Source organism: Sciurus vulgaris, assembly GCF_902686455.1.
Source record: "Sciurus vulgaris genome assembly, chromosome: Y".
Taxonomy (NCBI): domain Eukaryota; kingdom Metazoa; phylum Chordata; class Mammalia; order Rodentia; family Sciuridae; genus Sciurus; species Sciurus vulgaris.
In genome coordinates, this window is record NC_136481.1 from 1,692,691 (window position 1) to 1,716,283 (window position 23,593).

Below are 23,593 nucleotides of genomic sequence, written 5' to 3' on the forward strand. Positions count from 1 at the left end.
GGGTTCCCTTGTGCAAAATGGTCAGCAACAGACACAGTTGAGTACCCAGTGTTATGGGGCACAACTTAAGAACAGACCCATCACCACTGAGAAGTCCAAATTTGAGAGTTTTTATTAAGCCAGCTGCTGACTGTCTCACACAATGCCCCAAAATGGGCTATTGGGAGAACAGCCCCCGCCACAGGGTTGTAGGTGTTCTTATACCAAAAATCACATTAATCATAAGTGTCTGTTGCTATGTTTCAAAATTACACATTAACATCATGAGATCATCGACAGAGGGGGAAGTGGGTCAAAATGACCCTTACCTAGGTACAAACTAAAGAAAGGTTACTAACATCCACACACTCACTGTTCACATGGTACATTCTTTATGAGTAATAGGAATCAAAAGAGAGCAATTTTTCTTTCATAGGAATTGTCATTTTGTATTGTTAAACATGTCACACTAAGTAACTGATGATGGGCACAGAGGTGCAGTGTTCCCATGGGAGAAACTTATTTCCTACATAACATGGAGTCTCAGAGCAAAATGGAGTCTGTTTAGTCATTTCCCTTAGAGTCTGGCCTATAACATTCTCATGGAGCCAGATCTGTCAGCCCATCACACCAGTACCACACAAAGAATAATCTAACTGAAATAACAGCTATGGAATTTCATCAAAACTGTAAGTGAAAATCAATTAACTAACAAGATAAACATCCAATTATATCATCAATTCAAATTAACATAAAGAAGAAATCCCAAAAATCGTGTGAAAGAGACTGCTGTAAATTTCAAAGTAAAAGGCAAAATGAGACATTTCATGTGACAAACAAAATAAAAGAAATAATTTAAAGGTCTTTAAATTCAGATTACTTGAAAAAAAAGACCTCTTTGTGCAAAATGATGTAAGCAAATGTGAGATACAAAAATGTGAGATACAAAATATTGTTAGAGTATATGAAGAAGTATAATACATCAAGAGATCGCACTTCAAAAATCAGAAAAGAGTAAAATGAAAAACTAGAGTTAAAGCAAAACTTAAATACTGCAGTAGTAAGTGTAAAAATTCACGAATTAATATATCAGGTTAAAATTACAAAGGATGGTGATTATCACTAGGCCACAGCAAGACAAAAGCAGCGACTGACGTCACAGAGACCAGCAGCAGGCGCCCACCGCAGGTGGCGCTTGGGAGTTGACGCAAAATTCCTTCCGGCGCCAAGGCCTCAGGCTGCGGGCAGGTTGGTGGGAGAGCACAGGCTATCAGGCTTAGCAAATTGCAGCTGGGCCCCGCTGCTGCTGCATGGTGGGTGTAGGCCGGCCCCAGCAGCACTGAGGGCCACATGGCGAGTGAAGCAGGGGGCGGGGAAGAGGAGGCAGCGCCAGAACCCCGAGACCTGGACGACCCGCTCAACTGCCGCCAGTCGGGGGCGTTCAGGGAGCCGGTCGGGGAGGAGAACCCGGGGTCCACCCCTGTAGCGAACTGGGCCTCATGGGCGGTGCCTGCGGGCAGGTGTGAGGTGGCCACGCTGTGCCCTCTGGAGGTACAGCAGGTCCCCGAGGCCTTCCCATGGATAGAGGGGGCGTCCCCAGCGGGAGGGGCGGTTCCGCTGCTGCTGGATGTGGTGGAGGTCGTGGAGATAGAGACCCAGGAGCAGCAGGAGGAATCCGAAGACTCTCCAGAGGAGAACTTGCTGGCACTGACAGCGCGGGCTTCGCCGAAGAGGCGCTCCCCAATGCAGGAACTCGCGGTTCTACAGTGGGAGCTCAGGGCCACGACAGCCCGCGGTAGCCGGTCCTACACTCGGCTGAGGCGGAAGCTGGCCCGAAGGCGGGTATCCTATCTTGATCGCCGAAGGGCTATCATCGACAGCATCCCTGGCTTCTGGGCCAAAGCTGTATCCTTCTCTGGCTCGCACTTTGGGGTTTCCCAGAGGAGGGGCTGTGGTTTGGGGTTGTCCAACTCGGAAGGCTGGGCGCGGGGAGATAGCACTAGAGGGCTGCGGCTTCAGCACACAGGCAGAGGAAATGTGCAAGTGAGAGCAGTGAGAGAGAGCATTGTCAAGGGAAACCGCCTACGGGTTTATAACCCTGGCAGCAGAGGTCACCAGGACTAGGGCCCGAGAGTCTTGGATCATGGCTCAAAGCCGGCCCAACACTGTGGCAGGCTCTGCTCAGCTATGCACCACCGGGCAGCACTATGTCCTGCTGACAAGTCCGCATCCTTTACCCCTGGTGTTGGTGGAATTCCAAAAGGCCAGGTCTAGTTCTTCAGGGAGCACAAGGTACAGCTCCCAGGTTGCTGCCGTGACTGCTCCTTTGGCATCCAGGCCCAAGAGCCATATGGCCTCAGTGGCCCCAGGCATGGCTAGGCATAGGGGTGTAGGGCACCTGTAGCGCACAGAAGATCACAATACGCACACCTGAAGCCTGTGTATGGAGGCAGGGAGCTGTCCCCAAACCCCCACACACCTGAAGATGCATGAGCAGGCATGCTGCCCCTGAGCAGTGCCAACCCAGCACACAGGGATCTGGGCTGAGTTCTGCCCCCCAGCCCAAAACACCCACTGATCACACAGCCTGTGGGCGGGCCGAAGGCCCTCTGAGGAATGCCTGGGATCTCCAACCGGGACAGATCCGTGCAAAGGTGCAGGTCCCAAGTCAGGTCCTCTACCCAGCTCTCCATGCTCTACCTGTTGGCTCTGGAGCCTCTGGCCCTCCCATCACAGCAAATGAGAGTTCCTTGATCCAAGGCAGATGGGGCACCATCCCCAGTTGTCCGCCATCATCACCCACCAAGACAAAGACCTGCTGGGCTACGTATCCAATTTGGAGGTTAGCTTGAGCCCTTGTGACATTGGGGATGGAGCGTGGATTCCCCTCAGTCCTGTAACAGAAGCTTTGTCCTTGCCTTCCTCCCTGGCCTGGCAGGTGGAGGACATGAGCCCTGCCAAGAATCGCTGTAGCATGAAGTTCTCCTTTCAGCACAACCCCTACTTCCGCAATGAGGTCATCACCAAGGAATATCTGGTTGGCATCACAGGTAGGAGGACTCTCCCTTTGTGAGGTGGGGGTTGAGTTTGAAGCCTTTGTGGGGTGGGGGTTGATGTTGTGGCCTGATGTTCCTGGCCACCTGCAGGGTATAAGGAGACTCGTTCAACTGGGGTCCAGTGGTACTGGGATTGTGTAGGTGAACCTGCCAGCAGCTTTGTGGATGCCAGGAACCTGACTTTCTTTGACTGGCTGTCCACCCGCCACTGCCCGGGCTCCAACAGGATTGCTAAGGTGAACTGCACTGTGTGTCATCCCCAGCGAACTTGGTACCTGGTGGGAACTGGGGTGTGGATCTGGACCTGACCTTTCCCGCTTGTGCTTCCAGATCATCATGGAGGACCTGTGGCTCAACCCCTTGCCCTACTACCTAGCAGTAGATGACCCAGACAGAGAGAAGCTGGAAGAGGCCAGGTGAGAGACCAGGGGTTGGGGCTGGAAAAAAACAAACAAACAAACAAACAAAAACACTCATTGGGGGCTCTGTGTCACAATCTTAGGAACCCTTGCTCCTTTGGCCCAGGGGGGAGCCTCCAGAACAGCAGCCCAGGGAAAGCTGAGAGTATGGCCCTGGGCTGCTGCTAGCCTCCTGAGGGTGGCTTAGTCATCCTGGGGCCACCAGTGAGGCCAAAGTCCTGACCATTAGTTGACATGGAACAGCCTTCACATGGGTCCCACAAGACCCCATCATCCTGATCATGGGATTCACAGGTTCTGCCCAGAGGGCTCAACCTTGTGCACTTCTTGCCTCAGGGCAATCACCAGGGCCCCTGCCAATGATCCTTTGACTCCTCTCACAGGCCCTGCACAGCCTCAGTGATGACTTGACTAAAGAGGGAGAGGCTGAGAGCAGTGGGTGAGCACACGGGAGGTCTGCCATTGGGCCAGCAGAGCTGGACCAGAGAAGCCATCCCAGTATTAAGACAGGCCTTTCAAATGGTGCAAAGGTGCCGTGGCATTTCTCACTGTCTCCTGCCTGCTTGTGCAGTGCCCCCGTGAGCATTTTGTGCCCCTCTCTGCACAGGTGTGGTGACCCTGACTGCCCCCAAGAGGAAGACGCAGCCCCATGGCTTACCTGACCTCCTTCAAGACCTGTGCAAGAGGTGAATCATCTCCGTGATTCTTCACCACACAGCACTCAGTGGGGGGGTCACAGGATCCACACCCACAGGGGGCAGGTCCTCAGGAACAAGTGACCCAGTTGTGAGGGACAAATAAATGCTCTTGGAGGCTGGCTTGTTCCCCTGTCTCTTCTGAAGGGGTGGGTAGGATAATGCCCCCAACTGGGCCCCTGGTTTTCCATCTTGCAATGCCAGGGATGCACTGGGTGAGAAGCATGTGATGCTGGACCTCTATCTGCAGGGTCCTAGAGGTAGCCAGCTGGCCAGCGTCCTCAAATCTTCCACACCCACGGCCACTCCGGTGCAGAGTGGGCATGGAGCATTTGCTGGGGCCTCTAAGGGCACCAAGTCCTGGCTAGAGCTGATAGACTCAGGGGATGTGGGGTAGGCTAAAACACATTCTCACTTGACTTGATGTGCAGTCTTGGTCCTGCCTAGGACCGGCAGGTACTGAGGTGTCTCTCAGGTCATCCTCCCCTTCAGTCTTGGGATCACATGGTAAGTGAAGCATAGGAGGCAGCAGTAGAACCCAGAGACCTTATAGGCCTGGTCATTTGCCTGTAGGTAATTTTTTCCCAGGTGCACAGGTAATAGCTCAGTCACATATGATAAGATTGTTCAGTAAATTTTATATGGATAATTTCTTGATACTGCTAATGGTAATTCTTATGCAGCTGTGTGCCATCTTTAATTGTGCTACCTACCTTCCTTTTAAGTAGCCATCCATTTCTGGTGAGAAAAACACCAAGTGAACAAGATTTCAAGGAGTCAGAAAGATTAAGGAAATCACAGAGACAAAGACATTTTTAAGCAACACTGGGGATAATCTGGACTGTCTTTCATTGGGGGAACAGTGACATAGAACTAGTTGATCCTATTATTACATAGGATCTCACTCAGGAAATTTTTGGCAGAAAATTTATAAATTGCTCAATACTTGTCATTTGTTAAGAGGCTTGTTAGTATACTAAAGGTATAGAGATCAAAACATTCTGTGACTCTCCTGCTAGTGCAGTGTTAGGAACATCCTGTAGCTACCCTCCTACACCAAGAAAACACATTGTACCAGAATTTTTGTGACTTTTGATGTTAGAGCCAGTGTCTACACTGATCACACAACTTGCCTTTATCAAGGAATGTTTTCCCAGGCTTGGCTATTGCCTACTTCTCATGTTCAGCCTATGATGAAGGCTCATTCACTCCACACATCTCCCTCTTTTTTATATTTTAACTGCAATTGGTGCATGCCTCCTCAGAGATGTTGGAACTGGGATTAGATGAGCTTGCAGCTGAGTGCAAGAAAACAACACAGAATCAATAGCAAAAAATAAGCCCTATAAGGAACAATGCAGTATGCTTTAGCATATTTCAAAGATTGAATCCATTTAAGGCTTCCAACAGCTTTTTTGTAAAACTGGCAAGAGATAAATTTCTTGCATAGTTTGGATGTAATGGTGAAGTTGCAAGAATCTAGACTAATATTTTTGACTCCAAATTCATAATCATTGTATCTTTATCTTTTCCCTGTCCCATTAAGAGCTATTGTTTGGAACAGGTTTTACCCAAATTGATAAGCGACATGACATCTTTGTTGTCTGACCTTAAGACTTTATAGCTGATCACCCAAGTCCATTAGTTTCTAAAGCATTTGACTTAGCTTTAAATTCATTTTCAATAGCCTCATGATCTCAGAGGGCTCTTGAAGCATTTTGTGCCAAAATGTTTGTTATGGGGCATACTATATACCCATCCCATCTCCTTTTTTATTATTTATTTTTGGTAATCAGCTACCAGTCATTTGCCTTCATCTCATTCCTACTCTAATTAAAAGGAACACAATACTCTAAGAACTAAGCAATGACTGCTCTGACGGCTTTAGCCTGAGAGGGGGTGATGAATTGGAGTAAACAGTTTTGTGTTTCCCTTTTAGTAATGTTTTGGGTCAGTTGAAGTTTCCATGGCAAAAGTTTGGTTTGAAATGAACAGCTTGTGAAGTTTTTTGAGTGGTGGGTGCTTCTGTGTTAGAAACAAGAAGATATGAGTACTGGAATGATATTAATACAAAATACATGTCACAGTATCTGGAACATATCAATGAATATTATGATGATAGAAACCAGAAATTTTTTCACCAAGATGTGCAAGAGCTAAGAAGTTGTTGCATTGGCAAGGCCAGTGATGACATGCCCTCCATTTGGGAATATAAATCTTTAAGGTTGTTAGTTACATTGTCAGAGTTCTCAGGAATGTAAACACAACACTTAGGTTATATAATGTCATAGATGCCCTCCTAGGATGCAGTTATCTGATGTCATCTGATTTTTGTAAAATAGATCTTTTTATTGTCATACTCTTTGTGTTTAAGAGAGTCCTTTATTTCTGTAACTTAGGGCTAGATAATCACAACAAAAACAAAGTTTCTTATGAAAGTCTTACTTTTGTTAGGAAGATATGTGGGCCTTAAACTGACTAAAGACAGCTTTTGATGCCGATACTTTTTAAATTATTTTTAGGCACTCCTAAGTATCCTTTTATAGGCTCCTCTAGTCTAACTCCTGCTGGGGCTTACACAAGTATACATATTAAGTTATATTAAAATAACTATTGTCTTACCTTTTAAATGTACAAATATGGCTATACTTTCATTATAACTAGTTTTTTATTTAAGACCATGCTGATCAAATTGAACTTGTTCCTATCTATTGTTAGAATCAGCTGAGTTTTTTCAGGGAGTTACTCTTGGGAACTTTTGAGCAGCTTTTAGTTCCTCTGGTGCCATCTGTCAGGATGGGTCAGAGTCTGTTGGCCACATGGCTTCCCTATGAAGCAGTAAGGACATCTTTCTCTCCAATGTAAAGCATATGAACTGGTTGGATTTTGTTTTTATTGTCTCATTTATACCCAATTGGGAAGTCATGTATCCTAGAGTTGTAAAGGCTTTAGATAAGTTCCCTCATTCCCTGGGTTTGAGTCAACCCCCAAGGGCAGGAGTCAAATGCTGGCCATTCTTTTTCTTTACCCATCTTGTGTCTTCAAATTTTAGTTTTAAACATCAAGCCAGTTTCACCAGTCTTAAAGTAGGAATACTGGGACTTTAATGTCCATAACTTTTCTGTTTTCCATCCCTTCCATTTAATTGGGTTGAGTATTAATACTGGAAGTTAGACTTCCCTCCTGTTGGTCCTACAGTGATAGCCCATTATCTTGAATTAATTCAGGGTGTTATATTGAATGGTGTACTTTTGTAAGGCACTAACAAAACATATTTATTGAAAAAAATATATAAAATGAAATTAACAGGAGTAAAACTTTGTTTATGTAATATTTAAGAAACCAAGAAACATAATTTTATAATCGTAAATCTTTAAAATTTAGTTAAGAACACCAACTTGGTAAAATATTCTTCTAAACTTTGCATTTTAAAGAACTGTGTACTTGGGAAATATGAATATACCAAGTGTATAAATAATTCAGTAAAAGCACAATTATACTGATGTTTTTTATATTAAGCAAGTTTAGCTTTTGAAGAAAAATTTGGAATCCACAATGTATAATAACTCTAAATAATAATTGTTGGTTGTTTAGAGTTGTACAACTCCTAATTCCTGTAAGACTAGTTTTTCTAAATAAAAAATAGGACTAAGAAATTATATCAGAGCAGACTGTTTTTAAGAAATCCTTATTACCTTAACAGAACTAAACTTATTTCAGCACATTATTTGATCTTAAAAATCTGTAGTTTTAATTATATGTAACTTAGTTACAAACTTTGAGATTTACCCTTCATAAATCTCCTGCAACATAGAAATTTTTAAAAATTTAACTTTACAAGACTTTCTAAGCTAGAAACATTTTCCTACTTTCGATATTAAAACATATTTCCATATTTAGAAATTTATCTTTGCTGATCACTTTATAGTTCTTTTGAAACAATTCTTATGAAATTTTTAAATTTAGACAAATTACTCCTTTAAGATGTTAAACTTTGTTTTTGTAGTACTTTAATTGAAACCAAACTAAAACCTTTGTATTTTGCATGTATAATTACTTAACTTAGTAACCTTGTTTTTAGTGAAATGAAGCAATCTCAAAATTTTTCTATTTACCTATTTATGAAATACACATTTAATGTTTAGATTTATTTACTTATAGAATTTAAGAGTACTTGATTTTGTATTTAGGAATTTGTTTAGTGCTTTGATTTTGTACATAAATCAGATATATCCTTAACAAACACATTCATGAAGACTGATTCCATTTGTTAAATCTAATTTACTCATTTTTAACTGTAAAAAAAGAGGATATCAGAAAAGTATAGTTAACAGACTTATCAGTGTCTTCCCTGTTGAAGAAAAATACTAAAAGCAATGGATATTATAGACATTTTACAAAAACATGTTGTAGTCTGACCACTAGAAAAACTTGCATTAGTAATTTTAAAGACATCTTTACTCTTATCTGTTTACCTAAATTGAAATTTAAGTCACATGAACTGAACATTTGTCCATTTTTTATATAAACTTTGATTTATGAGTGCTCATTTATCTAATGTCAATTTTGATACCACTTAATTATGGACCAAGTGCAAATATAGACCCACCAATAAAATGCACAGGTGGGTACCCACGTATAAAACAGGAAACAAACATCTTGTAGCTTTTTGTAGGTAGATCTCCACAGGTAGGAGGCAATACTTACAGGTTTATGTTGCTTAAAGACTCTATTAGATTTAACCTGTTAGAAATTAAAATACAGCCAATCAGAATTTTATATTGTGATTTAAATATACAGCAACTTGCATAGTTGGAAATGCCAAGTGTATAGTCTGACAGCCATGTTGGACACTGAAATCAAAGGTTCAGGTGACCAATGGTCCTGAATGGCTTTCAGATTCCCAACACCACCATATCTATGTCCTTTTTATGACTGTAGAAAAGATTTTCAAATGAATTGCCTTGAAAAACAGGTCTCTGAACACAGAGTATAAAAACCTCTATAGTTAAATAAAACTGATTCAAAACTATATTAACTAAGGCATGAAAGGTTAAATATGAATTTACCATAAACGTGAATTTTATAAAACTAATTTTTTTAAAAAGTCTTAAAAATGACATCTCTTGTTACTCTTTCAAAGGAACATGCAGAAACTCTTTACCAAATCACAGTGCACTTTCAATCTTCCCCACAATGAGTATTCTTTTTAACTAATTTTTATACTGTTCTCCTATATGCAGAGAAATCAATGAGGTTGCAGATAAAAAGCTGGTGCTGCCACCTATGTCATATGTGGGAATCTTAACTATGCATTTCTATTTCATTAGTACAATATTGAAGTGCAGTATTTCAGCCCTGTTCTAAACCTCAACACTGTCTATAACTTAATTTTTATTTGTAGTTTTATAACCAGAATCTACATGCTCTTTGGATGTTTCTCTTACCTTTTATACAAAAGATAAACATGACTCTGTTAACCTGATAAACTGAATAACAAGTAAACACTGGTGTGGTGAAGAAACTTATGTTTAATTTTCTCAAGATTTAGTTCAATTATAAAAGGGACAATAAAGACAATCCTCCTTCCTCTGAACCATATATATCACATGGCAATCAAAAACAAATTTGAGATTTCATGCAAATTTTTATTTTGAACAATTTAACAAAATTTATTTTAAATCTAAACTGATAATGTTTATTTTTCAGTTAACAAACATTTATGGAATTATTTTGAACAGTTTTCTTAAAATACAAAAAACATTTCATGAAGGGATAGTTAATACATTCCCTTCCCTATTTAAATGAACATATTCCTTTTAGTAGTATTGAAGTAACAAATTAGTACTTTATTTTTTTAAGGAAAATTTGGTAAACAACTGAGTGTTATTTTTAGTATCTACTTCTGACCCCTCTTTCAGATCGGCTTCCCTCACGACCTCCTCCAGAACCTCCACATCTGGAGCTACTATATGATTCTCTAGGAGCATTGTACACCCTATCCATGGAAGATGTGAACCCCTGTTCTTGTCTACCACCACGATCACGACCACTTGAATAGACATCACTTCGGCTGCTTGAATAAGTTTCCCGACTTCCACCATATCCATCTCGTGAGCTGTTATAATCATCATAGCGACTGTTTCCACCATAAGGTAGTGGGGGTCCTCGTGTAGGTGGTGCACCACGGGAGCTCCCTACAGGGTCAATCATCAAATGAAATATTAATAATAAATTTTTTTTGTTATCATACTGACTTTAGTTGTGTATTAAGTATTTGGGAAATGAATATGGGTTTAAATGTCCACTATTTATATCATTCCTATATTTCATACAATTAAACATTCTCATTATTTTAAAATGTTATGATTTTCCTTAAGTGAGAAAGAAGATGATATTGCCAAAATCCCTACAAAATTTCACTTAAAATAAAGTTATTAAAATAACACAAATCTCCAAGCTAATCAAGAAAGCCATGCTATGTATTATTTTCCCCCTTAAGTAAAATTCCTTTAAAACAATAATCTGAGACAGGAAGATATAACTGAACGATTTACAAGTCAAAGATAAAACTCTTACCATAACTTTCATATGAATCTCTGTAAGAGCTTCCAGTTGGATGATCAGAATAATCTCTATCACGACCCCCACCATAGCCTTCACGATCACTAAATTAAAAAAAAAAAAACCTTTAATGTTAGAATTAAAAACTTCAAATAATCTAGCTGAATAAAAAACTACTATACCTATAGCTTTTAGAGGAATGTTCATCACGAGAACTGTAATGGCCATAATCACGGTATGCATAGTCTCTATGTGGCTGAACATAATCCTTGTTATCTCGGGAACTTGGATAAACTCTGCTTGAGTAACTTAAGGGAATAAATTAAAACAGTGTTAATAACTGTAAAACTATAAATAACTCAATCATCATAAAAGATTTTCATTTGAAAAAATGAGCAAAATATTTACATTTCTCTAAGAAAAACATATGCCAAATAAGAAAGATGATAATTAGCTATTAGAAAAATGCAAATAAGATCTTAATATTGAGACACATTTATAATACTTGATAAGAGTGGAATAAAATTTCAAAAATAAGCAATGCAAACTTAAGTACAGGACACAGAACTGAAATGCTTGTCCATTTCTACTGCACTTACGTAAAAACTGGTAGCTCTTCAAATAGTTAAAACAACAACATATTGCCGAGATATTTCATACACACATGCTCAAAATTGAGCACAAGTACTCAAATATTTGTATATAAATATACCTTATCAATTCTGTGGTAGAAATATCCCAAGATGATTTAGAAATAGACTGTTATTTATATAACTGACTTATTTAGTGGAAAAAGAACTCTTATCAATGCATGCTACAATGTGGATGAATTCTGAAAATATCTTAAGGAAAAAGAGTGCACACACATGCGTGTACACACACACACACTTTTTTAAAAAAATTTCATTAATATGAAGTCCCCAGGAACAGGGAAGTAATAAAATATTTAAAATTAGTAGAAATGTTTATTACATGAAGTTTATAGCACATTTCACTTTAAAATATTTAATTTTAAATATATCACTGAACAATAAATTATTTTCAATAGTTTCCTTTACCTATCTTTAGCAGAGTAACCATCATCTCTAGGTGACACATAATCATCTCTTCGTGATGAGACTTGTTCTCTGCGTGGCCCATCTCCATAATTCTCTCTTCCACGTGATATGGGACCTTTAATTTAAAAACAATTTTGTGACTATTCCACGTTAGCAATGTTTCACAGAAAAAAATTAAAATACTGATTTTTGTCCTCTCCAAAATATTTTAGAATTTTTCTTTCTAATATTCTGTATCTAATTCTTCTCTGGTCTTTAAAGTTAATTCTTAAAATATGATCTTCTGTAATATTTCTATATATCTGCATTTTATATTATCTTTAAATTATCATTAGTACGTAGAGTACCTTAAAATTCTGGGCTAAATGTTTTAGGAATATTATTCAATCAAGTATTCCTCTTTAATATTTTTTTATCTATCAACTTTTCTCAGCTGTCATGTGATCCATCTCTGAAAAAGACTTGTAAATTTCACTTCTAGCACATTTATTCCTCTATGTTAAATATGTAAATGTTTAAATCTGTTTTTAAATATTTGAATGTTATATTTGAAAAGATTTAAATACTTTCTCATATTCAAACTGTATTGCTATTATGGTTAAAATCATTGGATAGCTCCTCAAAACATGACATTATGTCAGATTATAAAAAATTAAATTGCGTTATCATAACCTAGTTCCCACTTACTCCTTGTGCACATGATTCTTACAACCAATTATTTTAAGGCCTCAGTACGCTTTTGTTTTATTTTTTAATCTGTTTACAAATACCTTTTAATTAATTGTTATAGCTATAAAAGGCATTTGCAAGTATTAATACTCCCTGACTTATAAGGACATAATCCAAAGCAATCACTGTAAGCTAAAAGTAGTTTAGTATTTAATAACTGTTAATGTTTAATGTAAGTATAGCATATAATTATAAGCATTTAACATAATAAGTATTACATATAATTAAAAGTACTATTACAATGAAAATGTATTTATATATCTTATCTGTCATCATAGGTACATAGTGTACTGTAGAAAACAGGTGTTTATTCTCCAAGCAATATGCTGGGTTGGACAGTGTGTCTCACTATCATTTCCTAACATCTTTAGAGAATATAATATTGCATATAGCTCTGGTCAAGAAAAACCTCCAAAATTTAAAAACAGAAATAACTTCTACTCAATGTGTATACAAATTCTACTCAATTTGTGTATACAAATACTAATGTGAAAATGTTAAGTCGGGAACCATCCCATACCACTACTTTGCTGTCTTAAAAGTTATTCTATTATTCTTTTCATATTCACTCTTTCCCGAAGTCACCTTATGTTTTATAAACTGTAGAATCTATATTTTCCTTTATATTGATTTTATTTCATTATTTTAAAACTCACAATACAATTAACTTTCCTATGTACATATGATATACCACAATGAATGTCATTTATATCCTCATGGTACTAATAAAGAAAATCACATGGTATGTACAATCAGAAAAAAGAGAAATTACACTTAATTTATGTCTGATCTATCCAAATGTATAAATGCATTCTATTGTCATGTACAACTAATTAGAATAAATTAAAATATTAAAATTAAAAAGAAAATCATAAATAAGGGAAAGATGAGTAGAGGAATGTAAATGGGGATGAAGGAAGAGAAAGAAAGGGAATTACTGGATACTAAATTAGAGTAAATAATATTTGATTTTTGTATAATTATGCCACAAAGAACCCTAATATGTATTTCTAAAATGAATAGAAAAGGAAAAAAATGAGTACAAACTATGTTTCCTACCACCAGAACTGATCATCAATGTCTCATTGTTCTCCTTTGCATCAAAATTTCTACCTCTAATGCATGTGATTCTAATAGTTATTATATTCCTTTCCTCATTTTTTTCTTTTTCTATAAACTACTATAAGTTCCTAAATCTGTTTAAATATTTCTTCTAATTTATCCATCCTAAGGTACCTTGAAGATAAATGTTTGTCTCAAATCAAATCTAAATACATACCAAAAATGAAAACTCATGCTTAATAGATAAGAATGCTCCTTTCAAATACATATCTGTGTGTGTGTGTGTGTGTGTGTGTGTGTGTGTATCTTTTTTACTTAGTATTTTTCTTTTCATATGAATTACTAAGAAATACTGAGGACAGAAAAAAAACATGCAGAAAAAAATACACACAAATATTTACTGTTCACTTTTCCTATGCATGTTTTTCTTAGTTGAAAAAAATTTATTAATCTTCTTCAATCTATATCCCACACAAATATTACTACCTTTTATAGGACTATCTCATAGAAAATTCTTTAATTCTAACTTCCTGAATATCACCAAGATACTGATTCTACTTCTAAGGTGATAAATTAAAACATAAACAGCTATCCCTTTGTAATGAAGACCAATAATAATTCATCCTGCATATTACTAATATTATTTGAAAGCCCATCTGAACAGTTATCTCTTTCAAAATGTGGAACTTGTACATATAATGATATCTTCACATGCTAACTAATATTCCTACTTCCTGGTGGTCAAAGTCTTTTACTTATTTTCCGTCTCCATGCTGGTCTAATATAAATGAACTGGATACATGTATATTCTAAAGTCAATGACCAAATACCTATCTTCAGAGATTTTCTATATATAAAATGTAAAACTGGTACTGGTATTTTCAAGTTTGTACTACACTAAAGGTCAAGAGCGAACAAGCTATACATTTCACAGATTCTTTACATTATAAGATATTGTACTAAACTACATTTTTATTAAATCTTTTAGTTATACAGTATAATCAACTTTGATATAACTACACAAGGATAACTTCTTTACTAAGAGTTGTTTCTGGCTGGTTGTTACAATGGCACATGCTTATATTCTCAATGGCTTGAAACTGAGGCCAGGTTGAATTCAAGTTTGGCCTCAGCGACTAGCCAGGCCCTGAGCAAATCAGTGAGACTCTGCCTCTAAATAAAATATTAAAAAGGCAAAAACGTGGCTCAGTGGTTAAGGGGTGGGAGATCCAATCCCTGGTATCAAAACAAATAAATATACAAACAAACAAAAACAAGGAAAAAGATCAAACCAAACCAAAATACACTTTCTGGATTATCCTTGACTGCCTCCCATAATCAACCTAAGGTTTTATAATTTCTCAAAACTACTACTTATTCTATTTGATTTTACTTCATCTCATGTTATTTTCTAATATGTTCACAGGAACTAAGTTTAAATGTCTGTTTAATGTAATTTCTTCATATATATCATAACTAACTGTACTTTGATTAAGTCAAGAAAATGCCTGATACCTATTCAAGTATTCAAGTTATTTTAAAAATCACCTCATCCCACAGTGCTTTCTGCTACTCTGCTAAATGGCAAAGTAATGTATTTCTTATTAAACATACATATTATTCTTTATTTTACATTCCCCAACGAGAAATTTCCTGACAATGTAAAAATATTTTTTTCATGTATGTTTTAAGTATTCTTATCAATAAAATTGTGGCATGAAAGCATTATTGTGGTCTTTAAAAGTCACTTTAACTTTATGGTGGTACAGAAGGCACCAGTACTAGGGATTCTATGGAATAATTTATGTATACACTTTATTGGCTTATGTTAGTTATAAAAAACATTACAATTAATTCTAGTATAATTTTAAAACCATGATATATAATTCCTTCTAATTCAGTCCTGAGTACTTTTCTATCACCTCCCCCTTTCCCTTGTTCCCTTAGTTATCCTATTACACTAATATGTCTGCTATTTATTTATAGTTTTTTATAGTTTTAAAATAAATATCCTGTGGATATCCATAATGGTGAAATTAATATGGTATTATGTAGAGTTTTAAATACTTCATCCATATCTTTAAATTAAAGCACTTTCATGAATAAATAAAATTAAGGACAAACATTTAGCTGTGGCTTATAGACTAGAAACAATACAGTGGAAACAAGCAGCTCAATTAAAGATATCTCAAAAGTTCAAATAAATATCATAAGAAGTCCTGATCCATAATTTCTATCAAAACTAAACCTAATAAAAGATTTTTGGCAGAAACTCGAAGACAAAGTAGAGAAATTTTGTATTCAGTAACAGGAATGTTTTCTTCACTTCAATGTTGGATTACACACACTGCACTTAGAAACTGAAATATTTCCTCTCTAAAATTTAATCTACAAATTTTGAGATGAAGAGTAAATAAGCTCACAATCAGAAAATGTCTTATTTTTTCTCTCATTTCTTGAGTTGAATCCTAAGTACCCAGTTTAAAATACTAGTTCTCATTCATATTTCCACATAGTGTAAACTAATTCCATTCATAAGAAACTGTCTTAATACTAATAGTCATCATTTACCTCGTCCTCCCACATTACTACTGCTTCTTGTTGGAGCAGAAGGAGCAGATCTTTTAGGAGGAGGACCTCCACTTCTTGAAGATGGACCTCGTTTAACAGGAAATGGCCCTCTAGAAGAACTAACGTTGAGATTCAGAGCATATCCATCATCATCTGTGTTTAAAAACAAAACTGCAGTTATGTAAACATTGATAATAATCTTTTAAAGGATTACAGGCCTAACCAAAATATCATCCAAACATAAGCAGATGTATCCTCTTGAGAACTAATCACAGGATTCATCAGAAAAATTCAGTACTTGAACATAAAACATTTAGAATTCATTTATAATAAATTAACTATAAATTTAGGCAAGGTTCAGCTTTCATAAAAATGTAATGTCTATGAAATGTGCATTAAATAGTGAAACAATTTTATTTAAATGGAAAAAAATAAAATCATGTATTTCAATTGTGTGGTAATTAAAGCTGTGATATTCTCATATACATGAGAAGTTGGTAAGTTTAATTATCAAGGTAAATTTATTGAATGAAAAATAATCTAAAATGAAGCAAACTCTGCAATTCCACTTTGCGAATATCTCCAATGAGTTATCTCATTATCAAAATTGGCAGCTAAATATTTGATATTTTGAAAACTGGCCAAAAAATTTTAAAAATCTGTAATATTTATAGTTATAAAATAAATGTTATACCTTCTTTCCTACAAAGTTAAACAAAATACCACTATGCATAGTGTCACATAAATGTAATCCTAGCCCCTATAAGGTTACAGCATGAGGATTATAAATTCCAAACCAGTCTGTGCATTGTAAAAACATGTCTCAGAAGATAAAAAAAAGCTGGAGATATAGCTCAATTGCAGAGCACTTGACATGCATGTGAACTAGGTTCGATCTCCTAAACTACAAAAGAAAAAAATACAGGGCCTTTTTCTTAAATGCACATCCTGGTACTTGCAAGTATTCTGACACTGTATTATACCTCTGTCATTTTATTTAATTTTATTTCAAGAAAAGGACTGCATAAGTTCTCCAGGTTAGCTTCAAACTGGAGATTTTACCATAGCTTCCAAAGAAGCCAGGATTATAAGGTATACAACCCAACACCATTTCTGGCTCATAAATTTCATTTTTAATGATTCATTCTATTCTCACTCAAACAAAAAAGATACAATCACGTTCGCAAAGTATGATAAAAAATAAATTATACAGAAAAGTTGTTCAAAGAGAAAATTAGTATCAATAATTAAATAATGGCCAAATACAGTGGTGCATTCCTGTAATCCTAGCTGCTTGGGAAGCTGAGGCAGGAGGATTCAGAGTTTAAAGTCAGCCTCAACAAAATTGTCTTAACATAAAATACAAAAAAAAAAAAAAGATAACAAAGGAGGGGTGGGGATATGGTTCAGTGGTTGAGCTGCCCCTGAGTTTAATTCCTGGTACTGCTCCCCCCAAATTAAAAATTAAGCCTATAATTTATTCTATTTCACTGAAAAGTACGATTTTTAAAAGATTTAGATACATCATTCTTAAAATTCTATAGCACTTAGAAAGAGTTTAAGTTTTTTTTTTTTTTTTTTGCTCATGATTGAAGTAAAATTGAGATCATTCTACCTACTCAAACTCACTATTCAGCCACACCCCAGCCCTTTTTTAATTAGGAAAGGGGTCTCAAGAAATTGTTTATTGACTAATTAATTGCTGACACTAGTTTTGAACTCATGCATCAGCCTCCCATGCTGCAGGGATTACAGGCATGTGTCACTTCTCTTGACATGCCTACATTTTAAAATATTACCCAAGTGTCCTGCACGTGAAGGACGCCCTCTTGCTCCTCCATTTCCTCCTCTGCCACATCTCAGACTTCTTGGAGGCCCTCTGTTTCTTGAAAGAGGTGGTAGTCTTCGCCTACTACGACCCTCAAAAGATGGTTTGTTGGCTCGTTCTACTTTAATTGTTTTTCCATCCAAAGACTAAAATGATCAAGTATATTAAATGTCATATCAATGTTATATCAAATTTATTTGTTAAATTTGATATATTTACTTTCACTGAAAGTACACTTTAGTTTTAGAGAATATTTTCCACAGGGCAAACATTTTCTTCTGAAATGAGCATATGATTGATTCATAATGCCAAATGATCAAATAAGGGACTAAGTTATTTGCATTTAAATCATAAAAAGCATGTATACTAATTACTACAATTCTCTGAAATACCTCTAGTGTTTTAAAATAACATTAACATACATAAAAAGATTTATATCTTTATAGACGTTTTGCAGGAAAATATGCCACACTGCTGTTTAACACTGTCTATATATCCAATGCTTACATTTTTTCAGTGAATAAACAGTATTTGAAAGAAAACATTTAGTACATTAATGGAATTTATTTACATAAAGTAATATCCCAATATTTGTTCCACAGAGCTATTTTATTACTTTCTTCTATGATATCTCCCAATATCATTTGATAGTCTATATATAGTAGTTCTATTAACTTTTTATTTCTTAAAATGGTATACTGTTTGTTCCCACTTAGCATTTTCTATTTACTCATTTCTCACTTTGCCTAAAATGTGTCCTTAGAAATAACTTTAGTACTTCATGTTCATGTTTTTCAGATAAGTTTACACATGCTGAATAATCTTGCAATAAGTTCCTATTTTTTTTTCTGAATGTAAAGAAATTTTAGGAACATATTTCAGATCTCAATTTCTTTAAGTAAAATTTTATGTAGTCTTCCTATTATTTTTCAAGGATTCTAAAACCCCCTCCCAATACCCCTATTTATATATATAATCCTGCCCCCAAACTGTCTTAATTTTATACTGTTCTGCACAAATTGTGTGACTCTACCTCATGTACAACCATAGAAATGAAAAGTTGTGCTCCATTTCTGTACATGAGTCAAAATGCATTTTTCTGTCACATATAACTAACTAATAATAATAATAATAATAAATGGAATGGGTGAATTATAGCTTACATACCACTATGCAACCTTAAAAATTTTAGGAAAATGAAAACAATGCAGAAATACCATGAACTGCTGAACAGAGCAAAGATCCTATTTATCAAGATTCTTACCTTTCCATTCATATCTTTTGCAGCATCCTTAGCATCAGCAGGGCTTTGAAAAGTAATGAAAGCAAAGCCTCTGGACTTGTTGGTCTCCCTGTCCTTCATCAAAAGAACTGTAATATATTTAAACCTTTTAATTTACATGATAGATAAATGTTTAACTTTGAATATTTCCAACATTATAAATATTGTAACAACTTTGCAGAAAGCTCCTTTATTTGTTCTTAAGATAGAATATATTTTCAACTACTTTATCTTAAATAAGCTACCAAAATTTTACACTTCATTATTACAAGTGTCCTAAGTAGCAAAAGGAAGTAATTTTATAGTAAACCAACGCCATCACATTTCATTGTCACGTCCCACCCCACATCATAGATACTGTTTTTTTCTCATTTTCAGTAGCGGCAGTGGCCTACAAGGAACATTTTATGAATTGCAATGTGTAATGACCTAAAATTTAAAAATTTAAAAAATAGTACTCCTTTTTTAAGAATCAATGTATTCTTATTTATATGTTATACAATATAAACAAGATATTTTTATTTTGAAAGGGTGCAGAGGCTTATTCTAAGAATTACCTTCCAATATGTGTCCAAATTTTCCAAATACTAATTCAAGAGTCTTTTCATTGGTCTCTATATTGAGGCCTCCTATGAACAGTTTCCCAGGCCGATCAGCTTCCATCATTTTTCTATAAGCAGCCAAAAGAATAAAAATTCATCTCAGTGTTTACAACTCATGTAAACATGTAAAGTACGCTACATGGCCTGACACCTTAGTGGTGGTCTTTTTTATTTTAACTTTAAAAATCTGTAACACAAAATCAAAAGCAGAATTGTTAACAAATTATGTTTTTAAAATATTATCTAATAGTTTATGTACAATGTGCTGGGGAAGGTTAATTGCATTTTTCTGAGCTGCACTATACAATTTCATTTTATACAACAAAATATATGTATAAGGATACATATAGCACATATACAAAAATATAGCGATTAAATCAGGTTAATTAACTTATTCAACACAATTTCTTATATATTTTACATGTTTTCTTTGCACTGAGAATATTTCAAATATTTTTAGGATTCAAAATGCACAATAAATAATGAATTACACTAATTTTGTTTTTAAACTTTTTAAACTAAAAGCAAAGAAAAATTCTGACATTCTTGTTTTTGAAAGTATACCCCAAATTCTTTGAATGTTTTAGTTTTTGTTTTCTCTCAACTAAACCCATTCACTTACAATTCCTTTTGAAGATCTACTTATGAGATTGCATTTATTGAGGCACATTTAGAGAATGAATGCCTGTCACAGATTTTAACACAGTTTAAATCATCAGACGTAATTTATAATCAGTTAAATTTTAATTTAGTTCAAACAGACCGACAATTGGAAATAAGGTCTACTTTCCAATAACTGTGGTTAAATATCTTGTCCATTTTTTTTTTTTTTTTTTTTTAGATACAACCTATTCTTACACACGTCCGGATAGTAGTGGCGGCAGCTTCGGAGGAGGCGGCGGCGGAGGAGGCGGCGGAAGCGGCGGCGGAGGCGGCGGCGGTAGCAGCTGCCGCGGCTGCTGCAGCGGCGGGTGGCGCAGCAGCTTTGGTAGCTGCCTGAGAGGTAGCAGCGCCTGCAAGCAGGCGAGCCACTGTTGCAATCTGCGACAGTAATAGCAACGGCAGCCACCACCGTAGTTGCACAAGCGGTTTTGGTTGGGGGAGGGGCAGTGCACAAGAATCAAAATGATCAAAATGGCGACTTACGTCCAACAATGCGTGAATACACGCCATACCATGACAAAGCAAAAATCAAGAACTATTAACTATTAGTTCGTGAGAGTTAGACATTTTAAGGAAGACAAGTTTCCTAACTCGAATGGACCGGTTTTCTGATCAGTATTCACACCTACAACTCAGTGCTTCTACACAGTAAACCCAGCCTATATTCATGCACACAATCCAGAAACTTTACGTAATTTACTGACACTGAAATTTTTATCACACAGTTCAAAAACCCACGTCTTTATACAGCTACCTACATCGATTTACATTTGCATAAACTGTAAGGGTAAAATTAATTTATAGCATTTTTAAAGATAAAATCCTGAGAGAAAAATCAAAGTCCTAATAACATTCCCCTTCTTTGAACATGAATTCGCTATGTTTTCTCCCTTCCTGGTTTTAAAATGGTCTTTCTTGTTGAAACTTCATATTCCTTACCTTCTTTTCAGATTTCCTTAGAATCTACCATTCCGTCTCGCCGACATTACCAGCTAAACTAACGGCTGAGGTCAATGGGACAACCAATATAAGAGGGAGGAAGAAACCCGGATGTATTTCAGTAATAAGCCGCAGAGGAAGTAGGGAACTTGGAGGACCCACAAGTGAGGGGTTGATCTGAAAAATTAGCGAGGGGTTTGAAATGTGAAGAAAATTGTTACTAAATTATGTTTTATATTTCCTTTATTATTTATTTTCCGAGCTATTATAACTGAGCTTAAGAAAAATAATTTTATGAACCCATCATCCATAATTTATCCCCCTTCTCATGTAGAAGTGTTTTGTTTTTTTTTAAAATGTGGAAAGGAAAATAATCTTTCAAATAAATATAAAATAATAATAAAATGAGAATGTTTAAAAATGAAAAATAAGTGAGAAACTGAAAGCAACTATATCAGTCTAAAAAAGCTAGATCTTGGTAATTAATTTTCCTTACACAGTAACTCAACTTAGAGATTTGAGTCAAACCTGCAATTTAATGGAAACATACTGACATATATTTACATATTACATTCCTGAATATTACATTCAGTGGATATCATATTTTCCCTTTTTAAATCATTATTTCTTATGAATTTATTTGTAAAATAAAATTCAATAACAAAATATTCACCAAATAACCAAAGAACTCAATCAAAAATTATTTCAAGAATAGTCAATAATTTGCCTAAAGCTCTAATATAGTCATGGATTATAACTTTCAGAAAAGAAGTAAAATCCAAAATAAATGCTTAGGTATTATAAAAATCAACAATTACAGGGCTAAAAGTCATATTTAACAAGTAAATTCTACTCCTTTATGAGCTTTTAATACTCTCCAATTACTTAACTTAGAATTTCTGCAATAATATATTTATTGCCATCTGTGTCTTTATTAAAATCTGAAGTTTTCCAATATTTTAGGTGAACAATCTCGTAGTGGAAAATGTGCAGTACAAGTACAAACATGTTATGCATTTATGTACTTTTAGAAATTATATTTACTATAAAAGTTATACATTTATAATCATCAATATTAATTTATTTCTGACCAAAATACATTCTAACATTTTTATTCCACCTTTTCCCACCTTCTAACAAGACATGAATGCTTCTATGACTGAAGGTATACATTGGATTTTTTCACATATTGTTAAAGCTGAAATTTTGCTTTTATGAATATATATTCCCCTTCAAGTAATGCAACTCACAATTTTTATCATGTGATAATGCAAATAATTGAATATTAGTATCATGAATTATTAATACAAGTAAAGAATTGTAAATACATTTTCTAGCAAGAGAACACTACAGATAAAGCAGTCACAGAAATAAATCATATTAATGACTCAAGAGATGTGTGAAAATAACCCCATGTTTGGAAGATGAAAAATGTGTAGTTCCATGTTATAAATAATTATCCATATAATCACTTAAATAAAATATTTGTATTTTATTAAAACAATTCTTTGAATTTCTATAAATTAATTACTCTATTCACTTTCAAATCAGGAAATTCAAGGTAAAAAATTAAAACACACAATTTCAACTTTATATTACTAGAAAATCTGTGGCTCAACGATATCCCCATTCTTTTTTAAAAGGATCAAATATTATGAAGATACATGATTAAAATTCAATGAGATTATTTTGCGCAATATTTTTAAATGTTTTGTTATATATTTGACATGCAGAGCATGTTCAAGGTGGAGATAAAACATTTTCAGAGAAATTTGATCAATAAATACTGTTTGTTGGGCTTAAGAAAAAATATTACAGATAGAGATTGCAATTTGTTGGAAAGAATATTCTGAAAAGTTCAGCGTTTAAAAGATCACTTAGAATAATATTCATTTTCATGACCAATGAAATAGAAATAAATGCAGCCAAGTCACAGATTGCAACAGATGACAAAAGGAAAAACCACATCACCTCAAGTTTTGCTTGGCATTCTAGTGAGTCACTTTACTTTTTAGAACAGCAGCTACAATCTTTTCACAAGTAGTATTAATGTCTATTAGATTTCTTCATGAATTTTGTGATTAAGGTAATCTGAAATGAGGCAGGCCACCAACAAATATTCTAAACTTAATTTTTTTTTTAATAG

The 23,593-nt window shown here is 35.3% G+C and overlaps 2 protein-coding genes across 2 annotated transcripts in view; both read right to left on the reverse strand.

Annotated features, from left to right (window-relative positions):
* The window catches only part of LOC306652036 (porimin-like), a gene marked incomplete at its 5' end in the record, with an annotated part of 33,621 nt that extends 32,290 nt beyond the window's left edge, over nucleotides 1–1,331 (reverse strand). The window contains 1 exon segment of the mRNA XM_079125093.1: nucleotides 1,135–1,331. Coding sequence (XP_078981219.1) covers nucleotides 1,135–1,331 — 197 coding nt within the window.
* An 8,710-nt stretch (nucleotides 1,332–10,041) lies between these two features.
* LOC306652053 (RNA-binding motif protein, X chromosome-like) lies at nucleotides 10,042–19,909 on the reverse strand (the record flags this gene model as incomplete). The annotated part of the gene is made up of 8 exons (XM_079125135.1): nucleotides 10,042–10,346; nucleotides 10,729–10,817; nucleotides 10,896–11,021; nucleotides 11,772–11,886; nucleotides 16,134–16,286; nucleotides 17,933–18,107; nucleotides 19,226–19,332; nucleotides 19,801–19,909. The coding sequence occupies 8 exons, from the start codon at nucleotides 19,907–19,909 to the stop codon at nucleotides 10,042–10,044; spliced, it is 1,179 nt and encodes a 392-aa protein (XP_078981261.1).
* Nucleotides 19,910–23,593: the final 3,684 nt, after the last annotated feature.